The following is a 17,456-nucleotide window of genomic DNA, read 5'->3' as shown; positions in this document are numbered from 1 at the left end:
CCAGAGGTCCTGAGTTCAATTCCCAGCAACCACATGGTGGCTCACAACCATCTGTAATGAGATCTGATGCCCTCTTCTGGTGTGTCTGAAGACAGCTGCAGTGTACTAACATATAATAAATAAATAAATCTTAAAAGAAAAAAAAAAAAAAAGTCTGGGAATTCAAGAATAGGTAATGTGCCAGAGAACTGAAACCTAAGTTCATATAATTATTCTTGAGTACATATAAAATATTATTCATAAGATTCTGAAACAATTCAACTGTTTATCAGCTGGTAGATGTTGAAAATAAACTTAGAATATCATTCACCTATTTTAAAAAAAAACTGAAGTATCGGGGGGTTATGGTTGTAACTTGGTTGGTAAAACACTTACCTAGGATTCAAGGGAAACTCTTGAGTTCCATCCCCAGCATAGCGTAAACCAGGCAGTCCATTCCTGTAGTACTAGTCCGCTGGAGATGGAGGTAAGCGGATCAGAAGTTCAAGGTCATTCTTGGCTACATACCAAATTCACTGCCTCCTCTTAGTCTCGGGGAACATTGGAAAAGTTGGAGCAGAAAGTGTATAAAAAGCTGGACAACAAGGTGAAAGTTTGTGAAATGCCATCCTCTAGAATGGATACAGCCAGGCTTCAATGGATAGTTTGAACCCATAGAAGCACAGACAGCCCTGGTTAGTCACAATGCATCACAAGACAAAACTAGCAGACATGAGCACTCTAGAGAGACTTGTGGGGAAGAATGGGACAGACAGGAAGGGTAGAGAGATGGGAGAGGGTGAGAGGTGAGAATGGTCAATATGCACTGTATACCTGTGTAAATTTTTCTAAAATCAAATTTAATTAAAAACAACAACAAACCTTTAAGATTTCTAAAATTCAATCTACCTTCCCCAGGCCCCTGAATAGGTGAATATTTGACATGTTTGGTGTTTTCTAAGCTGTTCTCTAAGGAAAAATTCTCAGTGTATAACTTAAATTACTTCTTTCACATGCTTTTAGAAAGGCAGGAGACATGGCTCAGTGGTAGAACATTAGCCTAGCATGCACGAAGCCCTGAATTCAGTCATCAGCAATCTAGAAGGGTGCTTTTAGATACTAGAATTGAACTTGTCTGCTTTTTTTCTCCATTCATTTTCATTTGAAGAAAAAGAAATTGGACCAGAAGGAAGATTCATGTAAGCCTGAAAACCTAACTTCAATCCCTGGAACTCACGTAGTAGAAATTGAGATCCCACTGCTAGTTTTCTTCTGACCACAACACATGTGCTGTGACATTCATAGGCACACACGCACATACATACATACACACACACACACACACACACACACACACACACACACACACACACCACAGACTTCAGGAAGAACTAGATTGATTTGGAGTGTGGTTCAAAGAGTCTGAAGCTTCTATAGAATCAGGCCAGGTTCACTTATCTTAAGGCCAATATGAACTTTTAACTTTCTACCAAGAAGGCTGCAGGAACAGCAGCCTGCTGCCTTGAAAGGTCCCTTTAAGTGTGTCAAGCTTGCTTCTCCTTAAGAGATCTGATATTTAAATGGAATATGAGATGTGACAATATAAGGCCATTGATTAGGTTTTTTTGTTTTGTTTTGTTTTTATGTACCTACCCTGGTTGTCATCAGTTAGAGGGGAGTTCTTTTTCTATACCACTTCAGCCTCAAGAAATGGCATATGTTTATTGAAACCTCAACATGTTGATGATTTATGAACACTGGAAGTGAAACTAATTCTCACTTGCTACATTTAACTCCCAGTTTCCAAAGGCTTCAAGAGCTAATTACAGCCTTGGACATGTATAGAACGAGACTCAAATTCAGTTCTTCTGTCAAAAGTTCCTCTTAATATCACTGGTTTCTTTAATTGGTGACATTATCTTTATCTCTGTTTTAAAATAGAGGAAGTACAAGAAATCAAAATACTAGTTTTCTCTATCATCTTTTATACCAGTGATTCTCAACCTGTGGGTCATGACTCCTTAGGGGACTGCCCATCAGAAACCACAGATATTTACATCACAATTTATAACAGTAGCAAAAGTACAGTTATGAAGCAGCAACAAATATAATTTTATGGTTGGAGTTTGCCACAACATTACCCTATATTAAAGGGCCAGAGCATTAGGAAGGTTGAGACCCACTACTTTCTACCATGCTTCACTTCTGGTTTGATTTGCTAACTAGGGGGAAAACATTTAAAAAGTCTCTTCATGTATGTAATAGTAAGACCCTGGGATCTTAAGCAAACTTCATGTACTTGGCAGCAGCATTTAGCCTCTCTAAACTTTGAACCTGAGGGCCTTGTATTTAATACACTTGGAAATTTTAAGCAATTCTACCTTTCCTGGGTTTCTCTGGGTTTGCTTGGGTTATGTGTGGAGTAGACTTATCTATGAAGAATTTCCACCCTTATCTATCCTCAACCTTTCAACTCACAAAACAGAGTTGTATAGTGCCTGAGGTCCAGATGCTATTCTAAACTGAACTGGAACTATCAAACATGGCTGGGAAGTAGGCTTGATAGAACGATCCTTTTGAATGTTAGAAAGAGGAAAACTACACAGTCTCTCCTTAGGAAACTTTAGCCTGACTTAGGATGTAGACTTCAATTTTCTTTAAGAAACACATTATCCTATATGATCAAATGAATTTAAATTGATAATTATTAAACTTGTTGCAGAGTACAACATATTTTATACTTCTGCAAGATTCTCATTTTTAAAGTTCTGTGTCCCTTCCTTAACTGTGTGATTCAGTCTCAATCTGATTACACGCTTTCTAGAAATAATCTACCATGTAACAAACTATGTGTTTACTCTTTTTGATTTTTATTTTATTCTTTTTTAAAATATAATTCTTGGAAAATGACAAATATGTATACTATTCATCTTGATCATATCTCTCCCTGCAACTCCTCTTGACTTTCAACACATCTCCCTTCCAACTTCATGCCTTCAATTTTTGTCACACACCAAGTCAAATCAGTGCTGCTCATGTGTGCATAGGTGCTGAGCCATGCAATGTGGCATAAGCAACCTATCAGAAGCCACACCCCCATAGAGAAGTGATTCTAAAGTGATTCCATCCTCCAACAGCCACCAACTGCCAATTTCCCTCAGCCAGAGGTATGATCTCAGTAGCCAGCCCCTCCTCCACACAATGGCTTCCTAAATCTGAATGCTAAATATTAACAATAACATTACCTAATGTCAACCAATGGGCCTTTCTCACAAACTAGTCCTTCTCATTTATGGTGCTACCTGAATGGGACAAAATTATATCTCATGATTGGTAGGAATTTGAGGCCTTTGATAGTAGAAGCAGATTATATCAGCTTCAGTCTAGTTCTAGAAAAAAAATGATTTAGTTACCATATTTTTGTTGTTTTCCAGTTTGCTTCCTAATGTATGATACATAAGTAAAAATACAATATGAATCTGAAGTTTTTCTGGTTCTCTGAAAGTAACACCCTTAAGTTCTTTTACATTATGATAATACTGAATTTAAAGAGAATAATTAGATATAATATTAAAGAAATATTCAGAGTAAGAAACATTTTCTATTATACAAAAAGGATGAGTCAGAAACATTATACACATGAAAGAAAACATTCTGAATTAAGAGTGGTAACTCAGCCGGGCGTGGTGGTGCACACCTTTAATCCCAGCACTTGGGAGGCAGAGGCAGGCGGATCTCTGAGTTTGAGGCCAGCCTGGTCTACAAAGTGAGCTCCAGGACAGCCAGGGCTACTACACAGAGAAACCCTGTCTCGAAAAACCAAAAACCAAAAACAAAAACAAAGAGTGGTAACTCTTGCTTGTGGTTCCAGTACTTAGGAAGATGAGGCAAGACTGGAGAGATGGTTCCCTGATTAAGAGCACTAGCTGTTCTTCCAGAAGACCCATGTTCAATCCCCAACACCCACTTCATGGTTCATATACATCTGTAACTCTAGTTACTACTCCTATCTAGCACTCTGCCCTGCCATTCATTTCTTCATTTTTTCTCTTGATTTTCTCCTGTATCTCCAGCTGTGCTCCCCAACCCTGCTCTTTCTTTGCCTCATTATCTTCTTTCTCCTTCTCTTGCTCATCCTCCTCCATCTCCTACTTCTCTTCCTCCTTCCACCTCTTCCTTCTCCTCCTTTTTCTTCTTCTCAGCAATTTTCTCAAGCAGTACATAGGAGGAATACAGTGGTTCTCCAGTGTATACAATGAGCATCAGTGATACAATGAATCTTTCTTAGGAAGAACTTGGTTCTATAAGTCCTCTTGTCATCTCCTTCCCCACCCTTATCTTTCTTAAGTATGGTTTCATATAATGCATATATCTGTATTAACAATGATCTCCTATGTGAGATCTTGTGGTCAGTTACTTATTAAGATTCCCAATAATTATTGATTGAGAACAAAGGATGTGACACAGCATAGTTACTGCTGGAAATGCTATTATAAGCAAAACAGACATTTTCAAGTTATTACTTGATGCATATTTTTCACATAATCTCAGGAATTGATAAATACTACAAAGGAAAAATACATGCAAGAAATGATTAAGCCTTCAGGTCCATGAAACCACATCCCTACTAGAGGGACTATTGGCAAGTAGTAATTGTGAGGGAACAGCATGTCATTCTTCAGTATGATAGCCACAGATATATTGCCCTAACTCCAGTAAATAACCTCCTACCCAAACTCTAGCAATTGGTTCTTAGTGAACCACCCACAAAAAGAAAGCCTGAAATTAGGAAGGAGACTTGGTGAGAAGTGTTCTGGTGGGAGAGAGAGAAGTTAGGAAGCAGCATAGAAGGGTACAAATGTCTAAACTCCATTATATAAGTGTATGGAACTGTTAACCATAAAGCATTCACATTTTACAAAAGAAACAAAATCCAGCAAGGAATTTGTATGCTGAATATCTAAACTCCAAATCAGGTTCCACTGACTCCTAAGCTCAATACCCTTTCCAAGGCTTACGTTCTTAATGCCTTCTTCCTAAATCAAGAGAGTAATTCATATTATCCACTCCTTGAATTTCAAGCAGATGCCAAAGATTGGTTTCTTTGTCAGTGTTAAGGCTTCTACCATGTTGTCTAGACATCTGGAATACTCATTTCTCTTTTTTTTTTTTTTTTTAAATCCGAATCTTGCTTTTCTGATGTGATGGGGTAACCAGGACTTGCTGTGGTGGGAGAACTGAGTTCTGATGATGCCAAATAGCCTTGGTTCCTGTTGCTTGTGTTCTTGCACTGGCCTCTCGACATCTTATCCCTAGTGCTACCTGCCCTCACTGTCTCTGACTAAAGCCTGTCCCTCCTGTGATCCTGGTTATGTCAGAACTAAGAGTCCAGCTGTCTCTGTGATCCTGTGATTCTGGGATCCTGGGATCCTGAGATCCTGGGTGTGCTAGAGCTCCCGAGATCCTGTGATCCTGGGCATGTTAGAGCACCTGAGAGTCGAGCTTCCTCTGGGTGTTGCGGGACTGGGTATGGAGCCAGCGCCCAAGGTCTGCTCAGGGCACTGGCTTAGACCCGAAGAATGATACTCATCTTTCTTAAATCACCCTACTCTACTCAGTGTATGCCTTCACCTAGTTATACCTATCTCATTTTCAGGGATCCCAAGCATCATTTCCAATGGAATGATTTCCCTGGTAGCCTATCAACCTCTGGGTCGCCCCAGCACAGCTTCCCCATGCTATGTTGCTATGTTGTGGGTACTCAGAAACTTGAATTTCCCATCATTTTGCATATTGGTTTATATTGAAACATTTATGGATCACTGGTTCCACCTTTGTGAGTACCACTGAGCAGCTTAAACATGGCTGGGCTATGTCCATTTCTTTCTTTCTTTCTTTCTTTCTTTCTTTCTTTCTTTCTTTCTTTCTTTCTTTCTTTCTTCCTTCCTTCCTTTCTTTTTTTTCTTTTCTTTTCTTTTTTTTCTTTTTTTTTTTTGCTTCCCAGTGACAGTGTCTAGCATATAGCAGATTCTTACAAAGAATTTCTGAAATTAAATAAGTGACCTAGAGTCTGTTTTAAAAATTATACTTCTGTGCATTTTTTTCTACAAAATGATGATGCATCAATCGAAAATAAGTGGGGCAATGACAGTGTTAGGCAGGCAGTACAAGAAGTGTGTGAAAAATATTTGTGAATATATGGGTCTTTCAGGACCCATAACATCAGTGCCTTTATACATATACAGAAGACCTTGGGGATTCTTGAGTTTTTAAATTTTTTAACTTTTTAAAAGCATTTTTAAAATTCTTGTTCTCTGGCTCATGAGAGACACTTCAGAGCACATTCTAGTTCCTATGTACTCTCAGTTACTTTAAGAAATACAAATTAAGGTGAAATCATATTTGAAATTGACTTTTCTCATATCCTTTCCCCATAACAAGCATTGTCCGCCCAGACAAAAGGCAGACCGCAAAATTTGCCCATATTGAGCTAAGGGGCTGCTTTCAATGTGACAGTGGGGTAACACAAACAGCTGTGGTTTTCAGCTCTGCCAGCCTTTGCTGCTGACCCTAGGCCAACCTCACTCTTTTGAACTCTAAAATTAAACTTGTGTGTGTGTGTGTGTGTACAAGTTCATATTCATGTGGAGATCAGAGCATAACTTTGTAGGAATCAATTCTTCATTGTCCATCTTGTTGAGACAGGATAACTCTTGTCTCTACTGTGTGCTTCACTTTGGGGTACTTGCCCTCCCATCTCACTGTTGGAGTCACTGTAATCTGATTTTTTAATGTATATTCTTGGATGTGCTGGTTAGGATTCTGTCAACGTGACACAAGCTATAGTAATCTGGGAACAGGAAACTGAAACCTCAACTGAAAAAAAAAAGTGTGCCTCCATCAGATGACCTGTAGCCAACTCTGTTGAACATTTTCTTAATTAATGATTGTGATACAGTAGAGGACTTCCCAGTCTGTGTTCAATCAGAGATGATGCACCTAACCCTCAAGAGATTGGAGGCCCCAGGGAGTTTAGAGGTCAGATGGTGTGAAGGGTGGAGGCATCCACATGAAGATGGGAGGAGGTGTGAGATGGGGAGCAGTCAAAAGGTAGATGGAGGGACGGAGAATGGAATATGGAGTGTAAAAAATAAATTTAAAAAAAGACCAAAAAATTGATTGATGTGAGAGAGCCAAGACCAATGTGGGGAATGCCACCTGCCAACATTTGGTCCTGAGCTGTAATCAGGGTGAGCAAGCTATGGGGAGGAAGCCAGTAAGTAGTGTTCTTTCGTGGTCTCTACTTCAGTTCCTTGCCTCCTACTTTCTTTTTATGGTGGACTATTATCAGAAAGTGTAGGACAAACTGTTTTTCTCCAGATTGCTTCTATTCATGGTGTTTAAACACAGAAATAGAAAGCAAACTGTGATACAGGATATTGGGTTTGCACTCTTACCCATGGAGACAACCCCATGGCCCTTAAATGTTTAAGCTGACTCTGACATTGTCTAACATGAATAAGAAGAATAGCAATGCAGGAACTATATTGAGGCTTTGCACTTTTTGTCTAAAACAGTAATAAATATTCATTACACTCACAGTTTATATGGGTCATAAATTCAGAAACAAGTAAACTGCAGAGATTCTTGCCTGAAGTGTTTCATGTAGCTGCCGTGAAGATGTTAAACAAGGCTGCAGTCACCAGAATGACACATAACTGTATCTGCTTCACAAGGTGATAGTGGTCCTTTAGGAGAGACCTCAGCTCCTTACTAAATGGTCCATTCAGGTTCATGAATCTTTCAAAAAAAACTGTTTGAACATCCTCACAACTTGGTAAATGCCTACTAGAGAGAGCAACAAAGTCCCCATGATTAGGTCCCTAGAAACCAGGGACAAATAGCTAAAGGAGGTTCCTTTTAACATATCAAAGCAGACGCTTGCCACCAGGCTCTTTCAGTACCAGTTACAGAGTCCTGGCCCCCTCAGCACTTCTCACCTGCTCCCTATCCTAATTGTCTCCAGACTTGAAGCTTTGCTTCCCTGCACCCAGTTCTTGATTTCTATCTAACCCAGCCATTTGGCCATGTGCTTTCTTGGCCTCCTGGTTCTTCTCTTGGGTCTCAGTTCTCTCCTGGTTGCTTCTCTTACCTGTCTCTTGCCCTTCCCCCATCTCTCTCATCTTATGGCCTGGTTCATACTGGACTCCTCCAGATGCTTCTGGCTGTTCTCTTCTCATATCTACAATAAAAACCTTAACCTCAGCTAAGCCTTGGAGTCATCATGTCCTAATTTTTATTCACACATCACCTCTACAAAAATGACAAAAAGAGTCAGAAAGCTTGGTCTCTGTCTTCTTTAAGCCAAAGATTACAAGAACTGGTATCAGACTAGTAAAATCTAGAGGCTGAGGATGGGGCTCCTAAAAATAAGGAACAATAGAACAAACAATAAAATGGCAGCTTCAGATATAGCCTGAACCACCAGCAAACAACAATTATAGCAACAAAACCAGATCAGTGTTTTTCAGGCACAAACATTGAACATTTGGAGAAGTAGTTATGTAGGTCACCCAGAGAATTGAAAGGAGTCCAACACAGGTGTAGACCATGTAAACAGCCTGGTGTAGTGACTGAGGGCTTTTTAAGTTACCAGTCAGAGGGTAGAAAGTGAATAGGATTGGGGCCTTCACTGTGAGATCCATAGTGGACCCTGCCAGTATACCCATGGCAATATCAGATAGGGAGTCCACAAGGATATATTGAAACTTTGGCAATCATACAAGGGTATGCACTTTCCCCACAACGTCTGGACTATGTAGGGCCCCCATTAGAAGCCAAAAACCAAAATTTGAACAAGCCTAGACACTTAGGTGACCACTGATTAATATCTGTGATAGTGTAGATTTCAGAACATTCCCTCTGTGTCTGATAGTATTGCATTTTTAATATTGGTAACCAACTCTAACTGTACAGTGGGTGCCTTGAGGATCAGGTCCCTACTTCAATATTTCTGATGGGTACTCCTATGACAGCATAATGACTGCTCAAGTCATTGGCTGAAGGCCTCAGAGCAGGCAGCACTCATAATGCCAGCCACCAAAAGATTTCAGATCAACTGAAGGACAGAGAGAGAGTAGGTGCCAGGGAGGTGACCAGCCTGGTCACTCTCCCCAGTGGGCTGGTGAGTGGTCCCTGGTACCAACTGGGACATCTCAACTCAGCCTAAGATAAAAGAGGTGTAGGGATATACATATATATTACTCTTTCCCAGCTTTTTAAACTAATACCAAACTTAGAGCCACAACTCAGGGCCTCCAATTTACTAAAGTTAGTGGCTATTTTACAGTCTCCATGGATCACCGTTGCCGTTCACGTGGCAGGAGCCACAGTCGAGTCTCTGGATCTCATATCCGAACTCCCAGAGTCCCACTTCCGTTCCATGTTGAGCAGGAGGCTAGGGAAGGAGAAGAATGGGAACGAGAGCTACCTCGTCAGAGGCCTATCATCTACGGACCTCCAGAAAGCGAAGAGTTACAGGAAACTGTAATGAGTAAGTATATTCTCCGAGGGGAAGAGGGGGCTTCTGGGAACTGAAATATCCTGGACATATGCTTTAAGACTGAGTGAGCTATGCTGCATCCTGACGTGTGGCACCGCATTTGGTTTTAAAACATACATACCTGGGACACACTTAAGTCACCAAACTGCCCGCTTACCCTATAATTCCTACTGGAAGAGAAAGGCTAGCCAGGAGATACCACTTTTCAGATTAGACCCTTTTATCTCTTGAGTTTTCACCAAACTGAAAAAGACTATGTCTAGAGAGGGAAGTCACGGAGTTTAGTAATAGATCGCTGTAAGGAAAAGAATATTGTACTAATAGTCATAAAGTATATGTCAATTAAGCTTCGGGAAAATATGGTTTGAAGGGATTAATGGATCAAATGTGTAGAGGAAGGGAGAGCAGACATAATAACGGTCCATAGTCAGAGGTTTTATATTAAAGATGGGATTAGGGAGCCCAAAAGATGACTCAGAAGTTAAGAGCACTGGACGCTCTTCCAGAGGACAAAGGTTTGATTTCCAGCACCCTCATGGCAGCTCTCAATTGTCTGTAACTTCTGTTCCAGGCGATCTTTCAATGTCCTCCCCTGGCTTTTATGAATAGCAGGCACACAAACAATGAACAGACATATAGACAAAAAAAATTTTTTTTAAATAGTAATTTTCAAAAGAGGATGAACAGGGTGTAAATCAGTTATGGTTTGGAGTTCATGAAAGCAGCACTAGGGCCGAGGGAGCAGACAGGTGACGTCACAATTCAGTCTGACAAGCTAAAATGGGACTGAGCCCCTAGGCACTGGGGCAATAACTCAAGGACGGCTGGGCATGCCCTAGTGTATCATAGATAGGAGAGGCAAGGCAGCAGAGGATGAGGGCTAGATGGGTAAAGGGTAGTTATGCTGTGCTAGGAGGGGTGTCTATGAACTTTACAGATCTTGACTGGAAAGGCAAATCTTTGAAGCAAAATTAATTCCCCCAAACTTCTTTTTTGCCTGTTGGAGGAAAATAAATGGTTAGCTATTTGCTCTCAAGTTTTTCTGGGACTGAAAAGAGCTGAAAAGATGAGTCCTGGCACTGTACAGGCAAATCACTCCGGAGGTTCAGGGGACACATACATGTCTGTTAACTTCAGCAGTTTTGTAGTGTCCATGGCCTAACCCCCCACCCTCCGCCCCCAGCCTCCTAAACCTCGAGTAATCAACAGGGTAAATATAATCAACCAGTATATTTCAAAATAACTGTTTTGGGTGTTTCCCCATAAAAAGGTAAATGAGTTGGTGACTACATTCCATGTTATATTCATCAGATGGTGCCCTGTAAGTGTATACAAGTATGATCTGTCAAAAACAAAATGAGATGCATGAAAGTGACCTTAATTAGAAGTATAAATTGTGGTAGCACACGCCTTTAATCCCCAGCACTCAGGGAGGCAGGGATAAGTAGATCTCTGAGGCCAGCCTGGTCTACAGAGCGAGTTCCAGGGCAGCCAAGGCTACACAGAGAAACCCTGTCTCAAAATAACCACGAAAAGTCTACATTTTAAGCCCTTCACAGGCACATAGGTTAGTGTGAACTTGTGAGGGGATGGTGTGAGGGGGTAGGGAAGCTCTGTTACAGAGATGGACTTGGAAGTACACCTTCAAGGACAGGGACAGCCAGTACTCTGGAGATCAGTCACTAGCCACCCCTGCAAACTGCTTTTAAGTTGGGAAAACACTTCTGCTTGTCTCTCCGTATGACGCAGGCGCAGAAGCTCATGGGGGGGCGGAGCTTGCGCCCACGTGGCGGAGGGGCGGAGTGGGGCGGAGCAAGTCTCGCGAGGCCGCGCCCTTGGTCGCGCGGTCTCCAGCGCGCGGTTTTAGCTGGCTGCCTGGCGGCGGGGGACTCTGTGCTTTAGCAGAGGGACGTGTTTTCGCGCTTGCTTGGTCATGGAGGCGCGGTCCAAGCTGCTGGACGGGACCACGGCGTCCCGTCGCTGGACCCGAAAGCTGGTGTTGCTCCTGCCGCCGCTGCTGCTGTTCCTGTTGCGGACCGAATCTCTGCAAGGCTTGGAGAGTGATGATCGGTTCCGGACCCGCGAAAATGAGTGCCACTTCTACGCTGGTGGACAAGTGTACCCCGGGGAGGCGTCCCGGGTTTCAGTCGCGGATCACTCCCTGCATCTAAGCAAAGCCAAGAGTAGGTGGTGCCCTGCGAGGTTGGGTGGAGGAGGTAGAACTCGAGGACTCTTAGACCCTAATTGTGGATGCTACAAAAGGGTGGGGCTGGAGTTGGGCCGCACCCCCCAAGGCTGCTTGGGAGTTCTCGGTCCACCCCATGCCTTTGTGGGTGTGAGGTTGGAGGTGGGTTCCTGGTGTGAAGAAAGAAATGGGTTTCTCTGAACAGATTTCGGGAGAGGTAGCGGTTACCCCCAAAGCCGCAGATGGGGGTGTTTCTAGACCCGGGCTTACAGTCGTGGAGGATGTTGTGCAAACTAAAATACTTCCTTACATATCCGAAAGTGCCTGCAGCCGTCCTAATCTCTTTTTTCCAGGGAAGAAAGTACATTGATAAGTTGAATAATGATTCACAGAAAGTTTGGTTAAACAGAAAAGTGGTTAAACAAAATGGTCAGGAGGTCAAACTTTTTTTTTCTCTTAGCTTATAAAGATTTTTATTGAAAGTCATCTCCCCAAACTTTGTAGAGTTAATAGATATTGATGTTTATTTAAAAAAAAAAACAAGTCTTTCTTATGGAGTATTTTGGAGGGAAACTGGGGAAGAGGTGGAAGAGGCACAGTTGGATTGGTGGTAAATCTTGTGTACTGCCAATTGGGCTTTGCATTATTTGTCTTTCTGTCCAGTGTTTGAAGCTAGTGGCCACTCTCAGAAAAGACACGTCAGACTAAGAAGATAGTGAGAAAATTGAGGCCTGCTGCATCTGGATACTAAGATTGCCAAAAAAGTGATCAGGGTGCACAGACACAGACCATGTATATTTTTGCCTTTCCCTAACCCACTTTTCCTAGGGATTATTTGACATTCTGTGAGTGTGTGTTTGAGTTTCGGTGGTTGTGGCACATTCTGTGCTAGTATTCAGTGAAACAATAGTTATACTCAACATTTTGGGGTCAATTTTTTGAACATGGAGACTGGACAGATCTGACAAAATGGCTTCAAATTCTATAGTCCTCCTCCTTCAGCTTGCAGAGTGCTGGATGCCAAATGCGCTCTACCACATCTGGCTACTTCACAGTTAGGAACCTCTAAAGATAATGGGATGTTGCTACCACAAGCCATAAATGAAAAAAGCCAAGCTGATTTGCCTCCGTAAACATTTGTAGTTTCATAGTACAAGTTAACTACTGTGGAATTGGAAGACAGATTTGCTTTAAAAATATTCCTAAGTTTCATTGACTACACTTGCATGAGGAAGATATTCTGAAATGTGCTTACTCAAATACACTTCCTGTTAGGAACAAAAACAAACATTCCAAAGGAGATTTTTGTATTTATAAAAGGGGATATTGTAGAACAATTAAGGCTATTTTTGAATCATTTTAATAAAATGAAAAATATTATAATACATTTTTCTCAATGCAATGAGTGTTAAAAATGAGAATGCAACCTTATCCAGATTTGTGTTTGGGAAAAAATGGTGGTAGTTTGAGAGACAGAACATTTAAATTGTATTCCTTTACTTCTCTGTATTTACCACAATTCTTATAATCAGGGTTGGTTTTTTTTGTTGTTGTTGGTGGTGGTGGTTTTTTGTTCTTTGTTTGTTTTTTGTTTTTTGTTTTTTCGAGACAAAGTTTCTCTGTATAGCCCTGGCTGTCCTGAAACTCACTTTGTAGACCAGGCTGGCCTCCAACTCAGAAATTTTGATTATTTAGGTAGTTTTGAGTCAAGGTAAGAAATCACATGTTATAGATTAACTTCAGGAAAATTTGTCCTCAGTTTATCTCTGTAGTGTGATTTATTGCTGGCTTTTACACAAAAGAATGAGCGTTGATTTCTAGAAACCTTATTCCAACTTGGAAGCAAGTATTGATCTCATCATATGTAATGGTTTTGGAAGTGTTATATGACTGTATCAATAGCAAGAGTGGACATAATTATCAAACGGTGCTGGCTAGAGTTACAGCATGCCCTGATAAGACAGCAGCACTATTGAATTTACATCAGGTCACTTGAAACCTGTTCATGGTTGGGGCGATGTCTCCTTTTTCACAGCCTTCTAGGGAAACTGTCCCATGCTCTGGGATAATTTGGAGGAGCTAAAGTGAAATATCCAGTAGGGTTTAGTGCAGGGATAAGATTTAAGACTTTGTGGGATGGGCAGAGACATATTTCACATTTTATTCTGTTTAATGTTTATTAATACAGTAACCATAAAAAATTCTATATAAAAAGTATTTTCACTCTTTCCTCATATTACAGATATGTGCAATAACTCACACTCACTCCAGAAGTACTTGATTGTACCTGTTGCCCCTGGCATTGCAGAGACTTTTTTCGTGCTGTGTAATAGCTATTGCAGGAATCCTGACAGTGATATCTTACAGACTTATAAGATCACTCCCACATCTTGCACCTTGATGGTGCTGTGACTAAACACACACTATTACCCCACCACTAACTTTTAAAATATTTATACTTACATTTCAGTGTAATTGGTTTCCTTTGTAATTCTTTGTATCTTATTTATTCTCTGACAATAAGTTATTGTTCTAAGTTCTCAGAAGTCTGTGATCTTCCAGACTTCCAATGAAGTTCAAAGATTTAGAAGCCCCAATTTTTAGTGTTTTTCTAAAACAGTCCTTAGCCATTCCAACAACTTTCTCAGTGTTATAGACCCTTGTTTTTCTTTCTTAGTCTCCAAGCCAGCACCTTATTGGGAAGGAACCGCTGTGATAAACGGAGAATTCAAGGAGCTCAAACTGACTGACTATCGTGGGAAATACTTGGTTTTTTTCTTCTACCCACTGGATTTGTAAGTAATACGCACAAGTAGCTACTAATAAAGTGCCAGTCTTTGTCATTTGTTATCCAAGAGCCACAAATGAGTTTTTTCAGATGATGGTTCTTAATAAGGCAAGCTGAGAGAAGGAAGATAATATCTGCTACATATTTGACTCACAGAGACAAGAAAATAAACTAGTAATATTTTAGCAAGTAGTTAATGTAAGAGTTAATACATAATTCTATTTACTTTAAAGACCTTGCTATTTTTATTTTCTATGTTGCTTTCCTGAGACTTGAGCATTTTAATATTAATATATTTGATATATTAATATTATATATATTACATGTAATATATATAAAATACTTTTTGATTGTGGGGTTCAGTTCTGAGAGCAATATTTGGACAATCATAAAGTCAACTCACTGTAAATTGCCTTATAGCTTTATTCACATTGAGGAGTTTATTTTGAAAAATATAATTCTGACAAGAATGAAATTCTTGACAAGAGTAAAAAGAACTTCCCCCTCAAAAGAAATAGTTATCTCAACCTCTTATATTCTTTCCTATTTGAATTTTTAGGGAGTTATATAAAGTAACTAAAAGATCCCTCTAACTTTGACACCGTACCTTTGTCCAGTAAGAATCTAGAACTCTGGGGGTGAGAATTAAATTCATTCTGTACACTGTAAGCCAAGACTTAAGATTTTCCCTATAGGACAAAGAACAGTAAGTAATTTTAAGCCTGTTATTTCTGTGCAGCTGTCCATCTTCCCCATTCTGTGCTTGGAGCTATAGATAAAATATACATGCACGATTGTTGGTTTGCAGCAGAGAAATTTCACCAAATAAGGACAGGCTTTGGCCAGTAGAACAAAGTTTCCCAACCCTCTTGTACAAAGCCAAGTGGAAAGAATTCTAATAAAAATTAAGACATTAAAGCCAAAGCAAGTTACCTTTCGAATCAGCTTACACTCTGGCTCCATTAACTAAATGAATAAGTTAATTTCTAGTGGAAACCAGAAGTAGACATTTTGAGATAATAAAAAAGGGGGCAGAATCTAATCATTAGCCCTTTTAGAAAATACTAAAGTGTGTAACATAGTCCAGGTTACCAAAGATAGTTAGAACTGTTGGTTTTTACATCACAGTGCTGTGCTTGAACAACTGAGTTATTTTTAAATCCATTATTGGGCTCAAGTGGGAACTTGTCCTTTAAAACTGTGTTTTTCACAGTTTGGAGCCATAACCCATAAATTAAGAATCACATATTTCATGTCACATAATACACAGAGTAACATTCAGTCTGTGCACAAGCACAACCATGCTTGATGTTAAAATACTGAAAAGCTTCCATATAAAGTGGTAAAATAACCACTTTCCAATTTGACTTTCCCAATGGTTCCTTTCTGAAAATTTGAGATCTAAATCTAACTTCAAGTTAAGATTGAATAACACTACTGAACATAAACATGCATATACATACACACACACACACACACATATATGCACACTTATATCTAATAAATAACTACCCTATGTATGATGTATTATTATAGTTTATATTTTAATACTGGTTGCAGCTCACTAAATTAGTTTAACTGTAGTTTGAAAAACAATACTACTCAGGAGTGCGAGAGATGGCTCAGTGGTTACGAGCACTGACTGTACTTTCAGAAGACCAAGGTTTAATTCCCAACATCCACATAGCCTTTCACAACCCTCTGTAACTCCAGTTTCAGGTGACTGAAACTCTGCTTCCACAAACATCAAGCTCACACATGTTACACAGACATACATGCAGGCAAAACACTCATAAACATAAAATAATAATAAAACTTCAAAAACTACTACCCAGAGTAATATCCCCTCAACCTGCCATTCTGATAAAAACTTATATATTACGCTGGGCAGTATTTTATGTGAGGCTGGAATACAATGTGGAAGAGTACCTATCCAGACCCAGGAGGTAGGACTAAAGAATATTGCCTTATCAGTAACATAAATGTAGAGGCTAGTCCATAGGAATAAGAAAAATAAGTAGCAAGATGATATAGAAGACATTGTTTAGATCCCTTGAAATCTATAAAAATCTGAACTACAGAATATTAAAAGCTCGTGAAAGGGGGGTGCTGCTGCAAGGAAGAAGGGAACATTGGCCACTCCCTGATCAGTAGAATTATCAGAAGAATCTGTTGAAATGCAATAGAGAACTCAACATTTCTTTCGAATATTTAATTAAATAGCCTTAGAATTTCACGGAGAAAACTCATCTATCAGTTGTTCTTAAGGTGTGTTTTTGTATGCTCAGAGTGCCTGTAGTAAACAAAAACGTGTTTGAAAGTTCATTCAGGTATATGCTCATTTTGAGAATACTGACTTGTTTTCTTTTTCTAAATTTTTAGCACCTTTGTGTGTCCAACTGAAATCATCGCTTTTGGGGATCGAATTGAAGAATTCAAATCTATAAATACTGAAGTGGTAGCATGCTCTGTTGACTCTCAGTTTACCCACTTGGCCTGGTCAGTGTTTTGTCTGAAAACTGGGATAAAATGAATAGATTTGCTTCTTAGTCTTGTTTAGATAGCTCTGAACATGGTAATATTATAGTAAGTATAATTATATATTGGGTGTCCTTAATGTGATGAAAAAGTAAAACATTCCATTTTCTGTTATATAGTCATCAGTGTGTTAGTTCAAATTCATTAGATTTTATAGTTTTTAAAACAGTAATTTTTTTAAAAATTAATTTTAGACTGGTATGGCTCAAACAGAAGGATCTCTGAGATCAAGGCTAGTTCAGGCTACAAAGTGAGATCCCGTCTTAAAACACAAAACCCAAAAATTAGTTCTGATAAAAATATATTATTGGCGGGCGTGGTGGCGCACGCCTTTAATCCCAGCACTCGGGAGGCAGAGGCAGGCGGATTTCTGAGTTCGAGGCCAGCCTGGTCTACAGAGTGAG

General features: G+C 39.9%; 1 protein-coding gene across 4 annotated transcripts in view; it reads left to right on the top strand.

Moving 5' to 3' along the window:
* Nucleotides 1–9,091: 9,091 nt before the first annotated feature.
* Nucleotides 9,092–17,456, top strand: part of Prdx4 (peroxiredoxin 4) — a 15,706-nt gene continuing 7,341 nt past the window's right edge. Inside the window, exons 1-4 of one of the 4 annotated variants that reach the window (XM_021153089.2) lie at nucleotides 9,095–9,163; nucleotides 9,329–9,532; nucleotides 14,404–14,521; nucleotides 16,897–17,013. In XM_021153089.2, coding sequence (XP_021008748.1) covers nucleotides 9,334–9,532; nucleotides 14,404–14,521; nucleotides 16,897–17,013 — 434 coding nt within the window. In that variant the 5' untranslated portion in view covers nucleotides 9,095–9,163; nucleotides 9,329–9,333. Of the gene's footprint in view, nucleotides 9,533–11,361; nucleotides 11,725–14,403; nucleotides 14,522–16,896; nucleotides 17,014–17,456 lie in introns of those variants that run through there. The other 3 variants (XM_021153087.2, XM_021153090.2, XM_021153086.2) reach the window with 3 other exon arrangements.

The sequence above is a fragment of the Mus caroli genome, chromosome X (genome assembly GCF_900094665.2).
Source record: "Mus caroli chromosome X, CAROLI_EIJ_v1.1, whole genome shotgun sequence".
NCBI classification, from domain to species: Eukaryota; Metazoa; Chordata; class Mammalia; order Rodentia; family Muridae; genus Mus; species Mus caroli.
This window is presented reverse-complemented; position numbering and strand designations above follow the sequence as displayed.